This window comes from Gobio gobio (assembly GCF_949357685.1).
Source record: "Gobio gobio genome assembly, chromosome: 8".
Taxonomy (NCBI): domain Eukaryota; kingdom Metazoa; phylum Chordata; class Actinopteri; order Cypriniformes; family Gobionidae; genus Gobio; species Gobio gobio.
Window position 1 is genome coordinate 8190594 of NC_137114.1, and position 12632 is coordinate 8203225.

At 38.9% G+C, this 12632-nt stretch overlaps 1 protein-coding gene across 1 annotated transcript; it reads right to left on the reverse strand.

The window, feature by feature from the left end:
- Positions 1-8492: 8492 nt before the first annotated feature.
- On the reverse strand, positions 8493-9843 carry LOC307130271 (uncharacterized protein; the record flags this gene model as incomplete). The annotated part of the gene is made up of 2 exons (XM_079823243.1): positions 8493-9462; positions 9716-9843. 2 exons carry the CDS (start codon positions 9841-9843, stop codon positions 8493-8495), a joined length of 1098 nt encoding a protein of 365 aa, XP_079679369.1.
- Between the last annotated feature and the right edge of the window lie 2789 nt (positions 9844-12632).

Consider the following 12632-nt stretch of genomic DNA (forward strand, 5'->3'; position numbering starts at 1 on the left):
AAAAAAGATAGTCGTAGACCTACCAGGTTGCAGAGAAATTGCAAGTTGGGGGGCAGAAACTGACTGGTCAGAATTGTCTAAATTTGCAGCCAGATATGACAGAGAAACAAATAGAAGACAAAGAATGAAAGACAGCTCAGGACCAGAAAGGAATAGACCAACAGAGAGAGCTAGAGACAAACAAAAATCTAACTTTCAAAAAAATAAATTCAGATCGAATGACAGACAAAAGCTCAGGCCTAGTGAAAAAGACCATAAAAAACAAGCGTATCAAAAAACTAAACCACAGGCCAAACCAACACAGACAAAAAATCAAGGAAAGAAAAATGATTACATTGAACCAGAAAAATGGGCTAAAATGTCAGACGAACAGAAAAAGGCACACATAAGCATGTAGAATAAAAACGCAGAATTGGATCGTTTGGCAGTACGAACTAACCACTGGGAATTGTGGTTGTAAAAACTGTGTAGATTGTAAGTTAAAATTTAATCTACGAGGCCAAGAGTGTAAGTGTGTTCTGGTTGAACAAGGACAACTTAAAAGGTGTGACAAGTGTGTCATTCTTCTGAAAAAACGCTGGATGGTTGTGACCAGCCAGAAAGGAGTATGGCAAACTAGGAAAAGTAATACCAGTTTAGGATGTTTCCAACATGGTAAAATTATGGAAAAATGGGAAGTGAACCCATTAGCCTTAATCTCTGACAAAGAAAAGGCATTTTTATGGGACAGGCTGTTTATTTGTGGACAACAAATACCGTTAGATTCCGACCCGTTCCGAAAAGGGGAGGTTCTGGACAAAACCTTGTCTAGAGACACTGACCTGAATCTATGGAAGCAAGTGGTGAAAGAATCATTGCATGACGGGGATGGTCTTGTGAACTATAAAGAAAAGGGAGAGTACAAGGAAAAATTGTTATACGATTTGATAATTGATGTAATTAAAGAAATGTCTTTCCAGGAAGACTTCCCTATTTATATGCCGAGAGAGTATAGTTTTTATGTCTGGGAAACGAACCTTACTATCCAAGCACGTCGTCAGAGGACGTTTACAGGGTCAGAAATAGTAAAGGTCAAGATAGAACCTGGACAGCACAGTATAGAGTGGGAAGTGAAAGTCTCACTAACAACTACCTCAGATTACATGGGGGTTGGAAGATCAATAGAGGGGGTTCATGTGGAACGATCAGTAATCCCTAAACCTAACTCGCTGAGCAAAGTAACCAATTGGTTCAGAAAGCAGTTAGGGAAAGTTTAGGTTGACATGTCTCTCTGTGTCTCTTTTTCTGTTTTGCAGCAACATGAGGCGTAAAGGAACGGAAACGAGACGAAAGCAGAGGACGCTGAGAGGAAAAAGGAGAACCTTAAGTCTGTTCCTGGTTGCGTCACTAATATCGTTGTTAATAAGTTTTTTCATAGTCTGCTTGGGCATATCTGTAGAAAATAAAGAAAGTAAAATAGGAGTAGCCTCGTGTTCTGAAATTGAAAGAATAGTTAGTAAAATTTGTTATAAACAAAATGTAACTTTAAAAGGCGAAATATATGGGCCAAGAATGATAAGGGAAATGTTCAAGGGATTTATTGCTAAAATAGATAAATCTTTTTGGAATTGTAAGGGTACAAAACGAATCAGTGCAACCAAAGGGCCAGTTCTTTATGGGAATAAAGTAATAAAGAATAAAACAAAGTTACAATGGAGTAGTTTAAAAGCCCATAACCAGACACATGTAAAATTGAAGGGTTTGGTTTATAATTTTTCAGATATAACTAACCTTACGTTCAGGTCGCATGTGTACAAAATATGGAATAGTCCTCTTGTGGAAGTATCGCAAAAAGACAAATGGGATTGTTTAACTAAACAGGTCAGTACTACAGTGCAGGAAACCTGGATGGGGAAAAGTGGCATAGAAAGACCCATAACTATGGAAATAAAAAATGACAGTGTAATTGGAGCAAACAAAAAACGAAAAATTAGATCTGCTAGTAAAATTACAATAACTAAGAACACGTGGAATAATGCAGATTTGAGCAACCCAGTACAGAAAAGTTATTGGCCGATAGGACTGAAGCCACATGTATTAATTTTGGGGGTGTTTAAAAATAGACCCAAACCAGCCTATGCAGAGTTAGACTGGGTGACATGTGAGAAAAAGGTTGTGCCGCTTGCATTGTGTGAAAACAGAAAAGATTGCCCATATTTGACTAAAAATAGGTTTTTGAGTAATAAACCTGAAAACCAGTTATGGTACAACTTAGATATACATTGTAAAACGGAATATGGTACGACTAGTGCCTGGATTTGCTATTTGGATAGTGAATCCAAATGGGATAACGATAAATTTAAAGAGTATGGCATTGAGGTCATCAAGCTGTGGCATTCTTGGATGAGTTATCAAGACGCAAACAATGAAATGGTTAAGGCCGAGTCAAAAAGAGACACATGGACGATTAACGACACCTTGTGGAAAAACGGAGTAGGGGGTAGTAGACTACACCCATTGACTTTGGATTATGCGCCACGAGCAGGAATATCGTTAGAACTAGCGAATGCATCAGGGATAGTGAGTTATATTCTAACTAATATATCTGATCAACAATATAGATCCGCTATAGTGCTTTATTGTTTGGCAATTGAAGGCCCACTTCGGTGGACTCATACAAATCAAGGTATTTGGAGTAATCATAGTGATGGAATGAATAAAGGTACATTAAGATGGATTGGACTATCCAACTTCCAGTACCGTGTTTGGGATGTGTTCCCTGTAGCAATGGGATTGGATGAGATATCTAGCCAAACAGTCACTTGGAGAACGTTCCAAGAGAGCAAAAATAAGAATGTATTCCCAATTTCTATATCTTATAGGAATAATAAATCAAATATAGGACTGAACAAATTAGTGTTGACCCATGGCTATTGGAGTAATAAATACTATTTACCAATGTTGAAACCTAGCGAACATCGGGGTAGCAATGGTAAGGATTATAAAGTATTGATGGCATCATCTAATTTTAATATAAAAAGATCGAGTCCTTTTTCTAGGCATAGTCTACGGTCTGATGACTATTTAAAGGACGTGAATAAAATTAGATCAAGCTCATGGAATTTTGGAGTTGGCAAGTTTCAATTTAAAAGAGATGAAGAGGAGAAATATTTGTGGTTTCCGGGTATAGAACAGGCTTGCGACAAAAAGATGTTCGATGAATGGACTGTTAAAACCCCAGGTGACATGTTCAGCCCTAATATAACATGGATGTATAAAGGGGAACACTTATATTGTACATTTAAAGACTTGATGAAATTGGGCCAAGACAAGATTGGAAGTGAGGAACGATGGGAAGATATAAGTCAAATTACGCCAGGGGCTCCTTTAATGTTGATAGCAAAAAATCAAATAATGAAAAAATGTGCATTTTCATCGATGGTGAAAAGTCAACTTGAGCTGGGGGGTATTTTTGATTTAGTCGACGATTACCTGGAAGGCCTTTCAATGGGCCCGCATTTTATGTTTTCTGCAGACTTCTCATCTCAATTAATAAGGCCCAATACAGGGAATCTATTTACGGTTTATTGGAAAGTACAAACTAAAGCGATTCTGTGGGCTTTGGATAATGTTAAGGAGCTTGCTGTCTCCATTTGGGATTTATTCGTAGAATCATGGTTTTACATACAAATAGTGGTAATTTGCCTGGCTGTCATCTTTATAGTGACAGTATCGACAGTTATGATAATTAAATTTTCCAAATTAGGATTGGTTTGCAATCGACTGTCGAAACTGAACGGTTCCTTAAAGGACCGGAAAGCGCTTCTCTCTGCAAGCGAGTTCGACTCTGACATTGAGGATGGAAAAGTTTGAAGACTGAGAGTTACGCAATTTTAAAAGGCCCCTCGAGGCCTTATAAGCATGGCATGTTGACTAGTGAACTTGACAACAGACTGACACTGGAAGGTGACTGAACATAACTGAATTACAACAGCGGTCATTACGAAAAAAAAAAAAAAAAGATAATGGCCTATCTAAATTGCTCAAACACAAGCTCGTCCTGGCCCAGCCAAGAACAAGCGAACCGCGATATAGTGAGTATGTTTATTATAAACTTTTGGTTAATTATGTATTGGATTTCTGGGCTGTTCTATAATCACCGCCAACAATTTTTGCTAATGTGTTTGAGCCTAGGTCTTTTTAACATTTTGGATGATTTTTCTTTAGTTCTGATTTTAGTATCACAGCTGTTGAGAAGCGCTAGATATGTAAAACTTTTTGGTCAAAGAGGCATTTTTGCGGTAATGATTTTTGCAGGCGCAATTTTTGTATACAATTTCGCTAGATGTTATCTTGACGTTTTTTGGCTGAAATATGTTGGAATAGTGATTGCTATCCTAACATACATTTTTCTGATCGCATTAAGCTATCAGAGAAATAATATGCTTAGACCACTTGTGATAAAACTGGCAGTTTTGTATTTTTTAGTAATTATAATGGCTGCCAGTTCTCGGCACACTGAAGAGCCAAAATTATTCATGCTCTCAATTCTTGTGGGCATTAATGATTACAGCCGATTATTCAAATTTTTAGATAATTGTAAATTTTGGTGTTGTTGAAACACAGTTGAACACAGGAGGAGAATGACTCATGAAGAAAAAAAAAAAAAAAAATGAGTCATTGCCCTCTTTTTGAAAGGGTCGGGGATATTTTGTTTTCATTTCATTATGTTTTTTGACCAAGATGATTTTGTTTATCATTTTTTATTTTTATGACCATGATGAGTTGTTTTCATTTTATTTTTATTATAAAATTAGAAGGATTACTTTTATAATGTCTTCATTATTTTTAGTTCTCCATAGATTTTTCCAAATAGTTTGGTAAATAGGAAGATATGACATTTTTTGGAACTTGAATTGTATTAGTTTGTTATCATTGATGACGAGAGATGAAGAAGACGAATATTCTGTATTTTGATTTTTTCTTTCAAAACAATTTTTTTGAAAATTTATGATCTATTGCTCAAATTATTCATTTTTTTTTTGAGTTATAGACTAAAACAGATTTACGAGTAATTGATAGTAAATTTTTAATAGTATGTTAAAATGTTCTCTGTTTTTATTCTGGCCAAATAAAAGCAGACAACAAAGAGGATTTCACTCTTTATGATTGATAAATGATTTCTTTTTGTTTTTGTTGATTTTTCTTTCTTTAACATAATCTACCATCATCTAACATTGATTTGGTTTGGAGGTATTAGGTTTTCTGTCATTGAATGAACTATGATTAACGGCAACATTATAAGTTGATTTATTTTTCTCTCCCTGATTCTTTTATTATGATTAATAGGACGATAAGTTAATTTATTTTTGTTTTCTTTTATTTTTGAATTAACTATCCTAGATAGGGCAGGATAAATGATTTATTGTTTTATGATTGTGTGTTACATTAGGTGCCTATAATGAAAAAGACACCGGGCGGGGCAATGCAGAGAAGATGTCACGAATGTGAAAAATATTGTTATCCTTTGAAATTGATAGTTTATAAGAGAGAAATGTTGATGTATGTGAATTTTTGTACAGAATGTGTAATCAAACAGGGTTATTACATGGCTGAAATAAGATCTATTACATTTTATAAAGCGATGGCGGATTTTACTGACCCAAAGAGCACTCATCATCTCGATTATCACGCATTGAGCTTTATTATTGACATGAAATGGATAATTGTAGACCTAGACGAAGCTGTTGAGCTTTTGATTGGACACAGAGAAACTATTTCGAAAGGACGGTGCTGTGCGGAGATTCAAACCTATCTATGGCGGAAAATGGTTGTTCCGGGGTTTTGTACAAGGATGGCGCGTGTTAACGGCCAAATTGTCTTTGTCTATGTGCTCGATCCAACAGCTCTGCTTTGTACGTCTGTCGAGAGCCCACTGGGTTCCAAGGATGGTAGACGAAAGCATATTGGAGAGTGGTGCCGAGTTGGCGTTATCTCCGCAAGTGCTGATGGCAATGGATCGAGCCCCGAGGAGAAGGAACTCATTCCGATGGATGTCCGTGTCGAAGACATGGTACCGGGAGACGGTTAAGAATCTGTCCGCACAGTACGGGACTCTCGTGATTGGTTTCTTCTGGAAAGAGAGTGAGACTAGGTATCGGTTTCATGAGTGTTGTTTGGATTATGTACTTCCTACTGTCTATGTTTTTAATGTTAGATTGGATGAATTGAACGTAATATACCCTGACAAAGTTAATAGTAAAAGTATTTCCGTGAGTGCAAGAGGGGGTGTAAGGGAAAGCTACAATATGAGTATAAATGAACTAACGAAAACACTTCCTGAATTATACACCCACACTCATGTTAAACGACATCCTAAGATGACGGGGAGAAAAGGAAGGAAGAACCATAAAGTATGGAAGAATCTGCAAGAGCCAGCATCGTCTGTACAAGAGTAACTAAGATGACAAGATATCGACACACTTGATTTCCTTTGCAGACAAAATAGACTTCCTCTTTGGAAAGAACCCAGATTGCTTAACATGTAAACAGTTCGGTATAAATACCCCTGTATTTTTTCTGTCGATGTGCATTCCTTTTCGATTTCTTTTGATTGATGTACCATCATTGAGAATTACTCTCTCTCTGTATTTTTATTTGCATTGCTCTGCTGTATCATTCTGACTTGTATTGCTCGGACGAGAACAAGTTACTTTTTTACATCTATTGCTTGAAACTGCATACAAGGTATTTGAAACCTTTATATTGACCCACTCATTCATGATTGTCTGAGAATGGATAAGCTGAAGTATTATAACCTGTAACCTTTTATTATTTTGCTAATTACTTTTGGATCATTGTTTAACCAGTACTTTTATCTTTTGTATAAATAAATTTTCATTTTATAAAGAAAAAGTATTTTTCAGTTTTTTACCTCAGCTTATAAAAGTCAGTTGCATAAAGAATAGATAGAGCATTTTTATCACATCTGACACGGCCAAGGGGTCAAGCAACCATCGTTGAGAAAAACCACCGGGTGGTGAGTATGGTCTCATTACAAGGGTTATTGACTGTTTATTGATTTTGTATTGTTCATTAAGGGACGAGATGTTCATATCACTAGATTAATGGTATGAGATAACGAGCTAGTGTAGGCTTAGACCTAATACTGACCTGACAGCACAAGACTGCTTATCTGCAATTAATATAATTGTATCTTAAGGGTTAATCAGGAACTGGGATAAATACCGGATCCCACTACAGGCTGCAAATGGAGGCAGAGGGTAAGGGCCCTCCCAGGTCCCTCCATGACCTGAACCAGCGCCTGAAGCTGGCCAGGAAGTCCAAGAAGTTGCTGTGGGAGGATATTGCTGGCAAGCTAAGCCACCATTTCAAGCAGACCTTTGTGCCAGACAAGGTGGCTCGGAAATGGAACACATTGGTGGAGGCATACAAAAAAGTAAAGGACAACAATTCGTCCACAGGGAGGGGGCCTAGTAGATTTCAGTTTTTTGCGGAGATGGATGACCTCTTGGGCGGTCACCATGATATCGTCTTCCCTGTTGTGGGTACAACCATGGGCCTGGATGTGCGCAGGCCAGATGCACTACAGGCCAATGTGTCTGCACCAGACATCTCACCTGCACAGTCTACTAGCACTCCCTCACCTGTGTGTGTGTCCAATTCCCCCTCTCCAGCTCCATCCAGCCCTCCATCACCTCCTTCGTCCTCCTGTGTTCCTCATCCCACTGCTACCACCATTCCCACTGCTACCACCATTCCCACTGCTACCTCCATGCCCCCTGACACCCCAAGGAGGCCACGCAAGCGCCAGAGGGAGAATGAGCTGTTGGAATTTCTAAGGGAGTCAGAGGCAGCCTCCCAAGCGGCCTCCCAAAAACGCCACGCTGAGACCCTGGCACAAATGAAGGAATCCCAGGAGGGATTCCAGAGGTTGCTTGCCCAGATGGTGGAAAAGATGTAAAATTATGTTAATGTATGTCGGTATGGGTTGAATTGTTTACATGCTATTATACAGTTGTTTACATGCTATTATACCGTTAATTTATTTTATTTATTAACCTTAACTTTCCCGTTTTTCAGTGTTATCCTGTGTTATCCTTGTGTTATCCTTGTGAATGACCACAAAAAAGGAAACAAAGCACAGTTCTGTGCAATTTATATAGTAAATTTCAATAAAATATTGTTTTACTATTAACCAAGCCTTGTCATGGTTGAATGTTACCAGTCTTTTCAGCTACAAAAAAAACCTCACTGGCCTGTGAAGCACAATGAAGAATTAAGTTAAGGTTAAACACTTTGTATTACAACACTTAACAATACATGAACATTACAAAAAATATTAAGTTATGTTAGGAGAGTGTTACATAACTCTGTGAGTTTTAGGTTTAAGACAGTTCTAGGTACGATTTAAAGGGGGAGAAAATTGACACTGAAACTGTTTAAAAGGTGTAAATAAACAATAGACATTTATTAGATAACAATAGTCACAACTACTCGTTGCCATCCTCCTCTCTTGGACATCCCTCTGGGTGTTCATCACAGCCATTCACAGCTCCAAGCGCAAAGTTGTGCAAGAAGCATGCAGCCATGATAATCATTACCACAATGTCCATCCTGGTGTTCTGCAGGTCTCTTAAGCGCCGCCACTTGCACTTCATCCTGCCAAATGCCTGCTCAACGATGACCCTCCCCCGACTGATTGTGTAATTTTGCTGGTGGTCAGCATCGGTGAGGGCCCCGTTGTCACGCTTAGGTGTTACTATGAAGGGGAAGGCCTGACCAATATAGGCACTGTCCCCGAGCAGACGATAGTCCCCCATCTTCTCCTGCCATTCGGTGTAAAAAGTGGAGCCCCGCAGCATCCTGGCATCGTGCACCCTGCCTGGTGGTCCGGCAAAGATGTCAATGAAGCGGCCTTCATCATTGACAATTCCCTGGAGGAGGACAGAGTAGTAGGACTTCCTATTAATGTAATCCCCTCCTCTGATGGGTGGCCTCTGGACCCTGATGTGGCAACCATCTATCGCCCCAATGACTCCATCTAGGCCAGAGATGCGCTGGAAGACAGCAGAAGACATCCTCTTCTCACAGCCCCTTGGCCAAGACACAAAGTTTGTGCCAATCCCTGACATGATGGTCAGCACTTGAAGGATGGCTCTGTGCGTCGCTGACTGGGAAGCATTACATTTATCAGATATCTCTCTGAAGCTGTTCTGGTTGGCCATATACCAGAGAAACATGAGGACCTTTTTGGGAACAGGCAAGGGGGGAAGTCCATGGCTGTGTTCGGTGTGCAGGCCCCCCTCCTGAAGCAGTCGAAGTAGCTGCTCAAACCTGGCTCTTCTGATCCGGAAATGACTGGCAAATGTATTGTCATCCATATCCAGCATGATCTCCCACTCCATTCCAGACTTGAGGATGATCTGCTGCCTGGACAGCAGCACAGCTGATACCACAGCCCTGCGTGAATGAGAAAAAGAAATAGAGATTAAAAAAAACTTTTTTTTTTGGTATTGCATCACAATAAGTGTATTGTGATTGTCAAAACATTTTATTAACTAAACTGAATTTTAGTATGTTTAGTGACAACACGTTACAATGTTTACATGGTACAATTTCTGGTAAGTTACGTTTTTTTTTTTCCAATTAAATTATTGTGATTTGATTATTTACTATTAAAAGAAAAATTCGGTTGTGTAGGTGAAGCACATACTTATTTTGGAGCGCCTGGTACTCGGCCAGTGCTACCATAGCAACAGCTTTCCGGGTGGCGTCCATGTTTTTCTCCGACTCGGACGCGCAAAACATACCAGAACGCTTGAAGTGTGGAAGTGACGTCATATCCGAGGGCCGAGTCGGATCGTTGACCATAATAGAACGCAGCAATAGTCAGATATATCCACTTCAGTAGCACCTACAAGCACCTTTTTGCAGACTTATACTGAACTATATTCTGAAGGCTTTTACAGAGGGATTTGTTTATATATAATTCCTATCCTGAGTTATAGGTCCTTTAACTCCAAAAAAACATGGCGAAAATTTATTTTTTAAGGCTATTGTCAGTATTCTCTAATTTACTAAAGCACAAAATAAGATATCCAGAATCCCCTCTGTAAAAGCCCTCTCATCTAACATGTCAACAAATAGAACCAAGAATTTTAAACATGGTCCTCTCCAATTTCCAGATTTTGTTTTTGTAAAAGTATGCAAATGAGCGTATATTTAAGTATATAAGGCCTCATTTGCATATTAAAACATTCATTTACACAAAACTTGTAATACATTTTTTTCTTATGTTTATGCCAGTAATAAACTGGAGAAGTTTCACAGTGATATCTTGTAATTAAAAAAAATCCCCTATTCACCTGTAGTGTCTTGCCTTAAAGGGTTAGTTCACCCAAAAATGAAAATTCTGTCATTAATTACTCACCCTCATGTCGTTCGACATCCGTAAGACCTCCGTTCATATTCGGAACACAAATGAAGATATTTTTGTTGAAAGCTGATGCTGAGAAAGGCTTCAGTTAGGCCTCCATTGGCATTCAGTACACTTATACTCCCAAGACCGATAAAAGGCACTTAAAATGTCATTACAAAGTCCATCTCACCACAGTGACTCTACAATAATCTTACGATGCGACGACAATAGTTTTTGTGCGCAAAAAAAATCAAAATAACACCTTTTTCCAACTTGTTACTGCCTTCCGTGTGTGCCTCCACGACGCATGCGCGAGAATGCGCATGCGCATGCTTTCTCAGCATCAGCTTTCAACAAAAATATCTTCATTTGTGTCTGAAGATGAACGGAGGTCTTACGGGTCTCGAACGACGTGAGGGTGAGTAATTAATGACAGAATTTTCATTTTTGGGTGAACTAACCCTTTAAGAGAAATTAGTTGCTAGTAGAGATGGGCGGATGATTTGTCAGATGATTTGTCACATGGGGGTTGTTGTCTATCTTTATCTACGCGTTTATCTAAGCGCAGGGCTCCAGACTGTAGCCGAATATATACTTATGTCTGTCAATATTAAACTGCAAAATACTATTTAAATGTTACTCCTGCATGTTCTACATCCCGTGAGACGGGCGGTCGGGCGCGGGCGCTGTCTTTGCAGTCTCTGCCGTGTGTCAGTGTCACTATATGAGGACACGAACGCATAAACCGTCACTTCATGAGAATTTACCGTTTCATTTGAGAAAACTGTCATATCATGAACACAGACACTCAAGGGCAACGGCAACCCGTCAAAATAAAAGTTCAGTTTAAAAAAAAATTAATTGACAGAATATATCAGGCTACTGTTGTAGGCTACAGTAGATTTAGCTACATCTCTATGTAATAATAATACGTCTCTACTAATAATAATATGCCTAGATGGTTGATTATTTTTCACTTGATCTTTTTTTATAAACGATGTTTCCTTTTAAACAGAATACAGCCTTTAAATGTTTATATATTATTTACTTATAATGATTATCATCATAAATAATAAACTTAATACATTTAATAATTTTTTTAAAATAGTTAAACAAAAAATGTAGCTGTGGTACCGAAATTGGTACCGATTACCGTCAAAATGTTATAGTATTGGTACCGACTACTGGAATTTTGGTACCGTGACATCCCTAGTACAGATGCATTCATATCGTGGAAGTAATTTTTTTCCCCCATACTTTAATTTGAAAAGTAAATCTTTAATATATTCTACATTCATTACATAAAAAGTAAAATATGTCAAGCCAAGTTTTAATCTTGATGATAAGGGCTTTTGACCCCAGTCTAAAAAGGCTGTTATAAGTTTTACATGCCACCAGATACCACTGTGTTTGCCGAGTTTGAAGCCCCCCAAGCTTACACTCTTTTTCGGTACAAATAGAAAAAAAAGCCCCAAAACTTCATAATGCTTCATCCACCCATCACTACTCGCTAGCTAATGTTTTCTGATTTTACTGTGTTTGAGGGACTATTTTGTCACACAGATGAGTCCGCTAGGGAAGAGGAAGGACAGGCATCACAGCAAGGGACAGCAGGTGGATTAACTGCAGTTAGTGATCTAGGGACTCCGGAAAGTGGCCCAAATCAGGTTCATCTCCCACAGTACCCCCTCAACAAAGAGCATTTAACAAGACATGGTTTGAGCAATTTAAATGGCTGGAGTACAGTATAACCAGAAACTGCACATTTTGTTTTTCATTGTCGCCTGTACGGCAGGCAAAACATTCGCGCTAATAAAGATGCACTCAGTTGCTCTGGGTTTTCTAATTGGAAGAGGGCTTTGGAATCCTTCCGGGACCGGGAGCATGAAAGAAGTGCCCTCCACATTTCCACCATGACATGCTGGCAGAGTTTTAAAAGCACAAAAACTCATGGGGATGTAATTGAGCAGCTGAAAACTGCTAGTGCAGCAGAAATCTCAAAGAGGCGCCAGTACCTTCAACGTATTGTGGCAGCAACCTAGCCTGGTTAAAACCAGACCATTCTCAGTAGTAACTGAGTTATGGTCTGGCAAAGCTTCATAGACAAATCATTTCCAAAGGGGCGTCACCAACGGGCGTCGCTCAAATGCCTCTCGGCGCAATTGGATAGACCTAAAACCAATCAGAGCGATGAGGGAGATGACGTATGCAG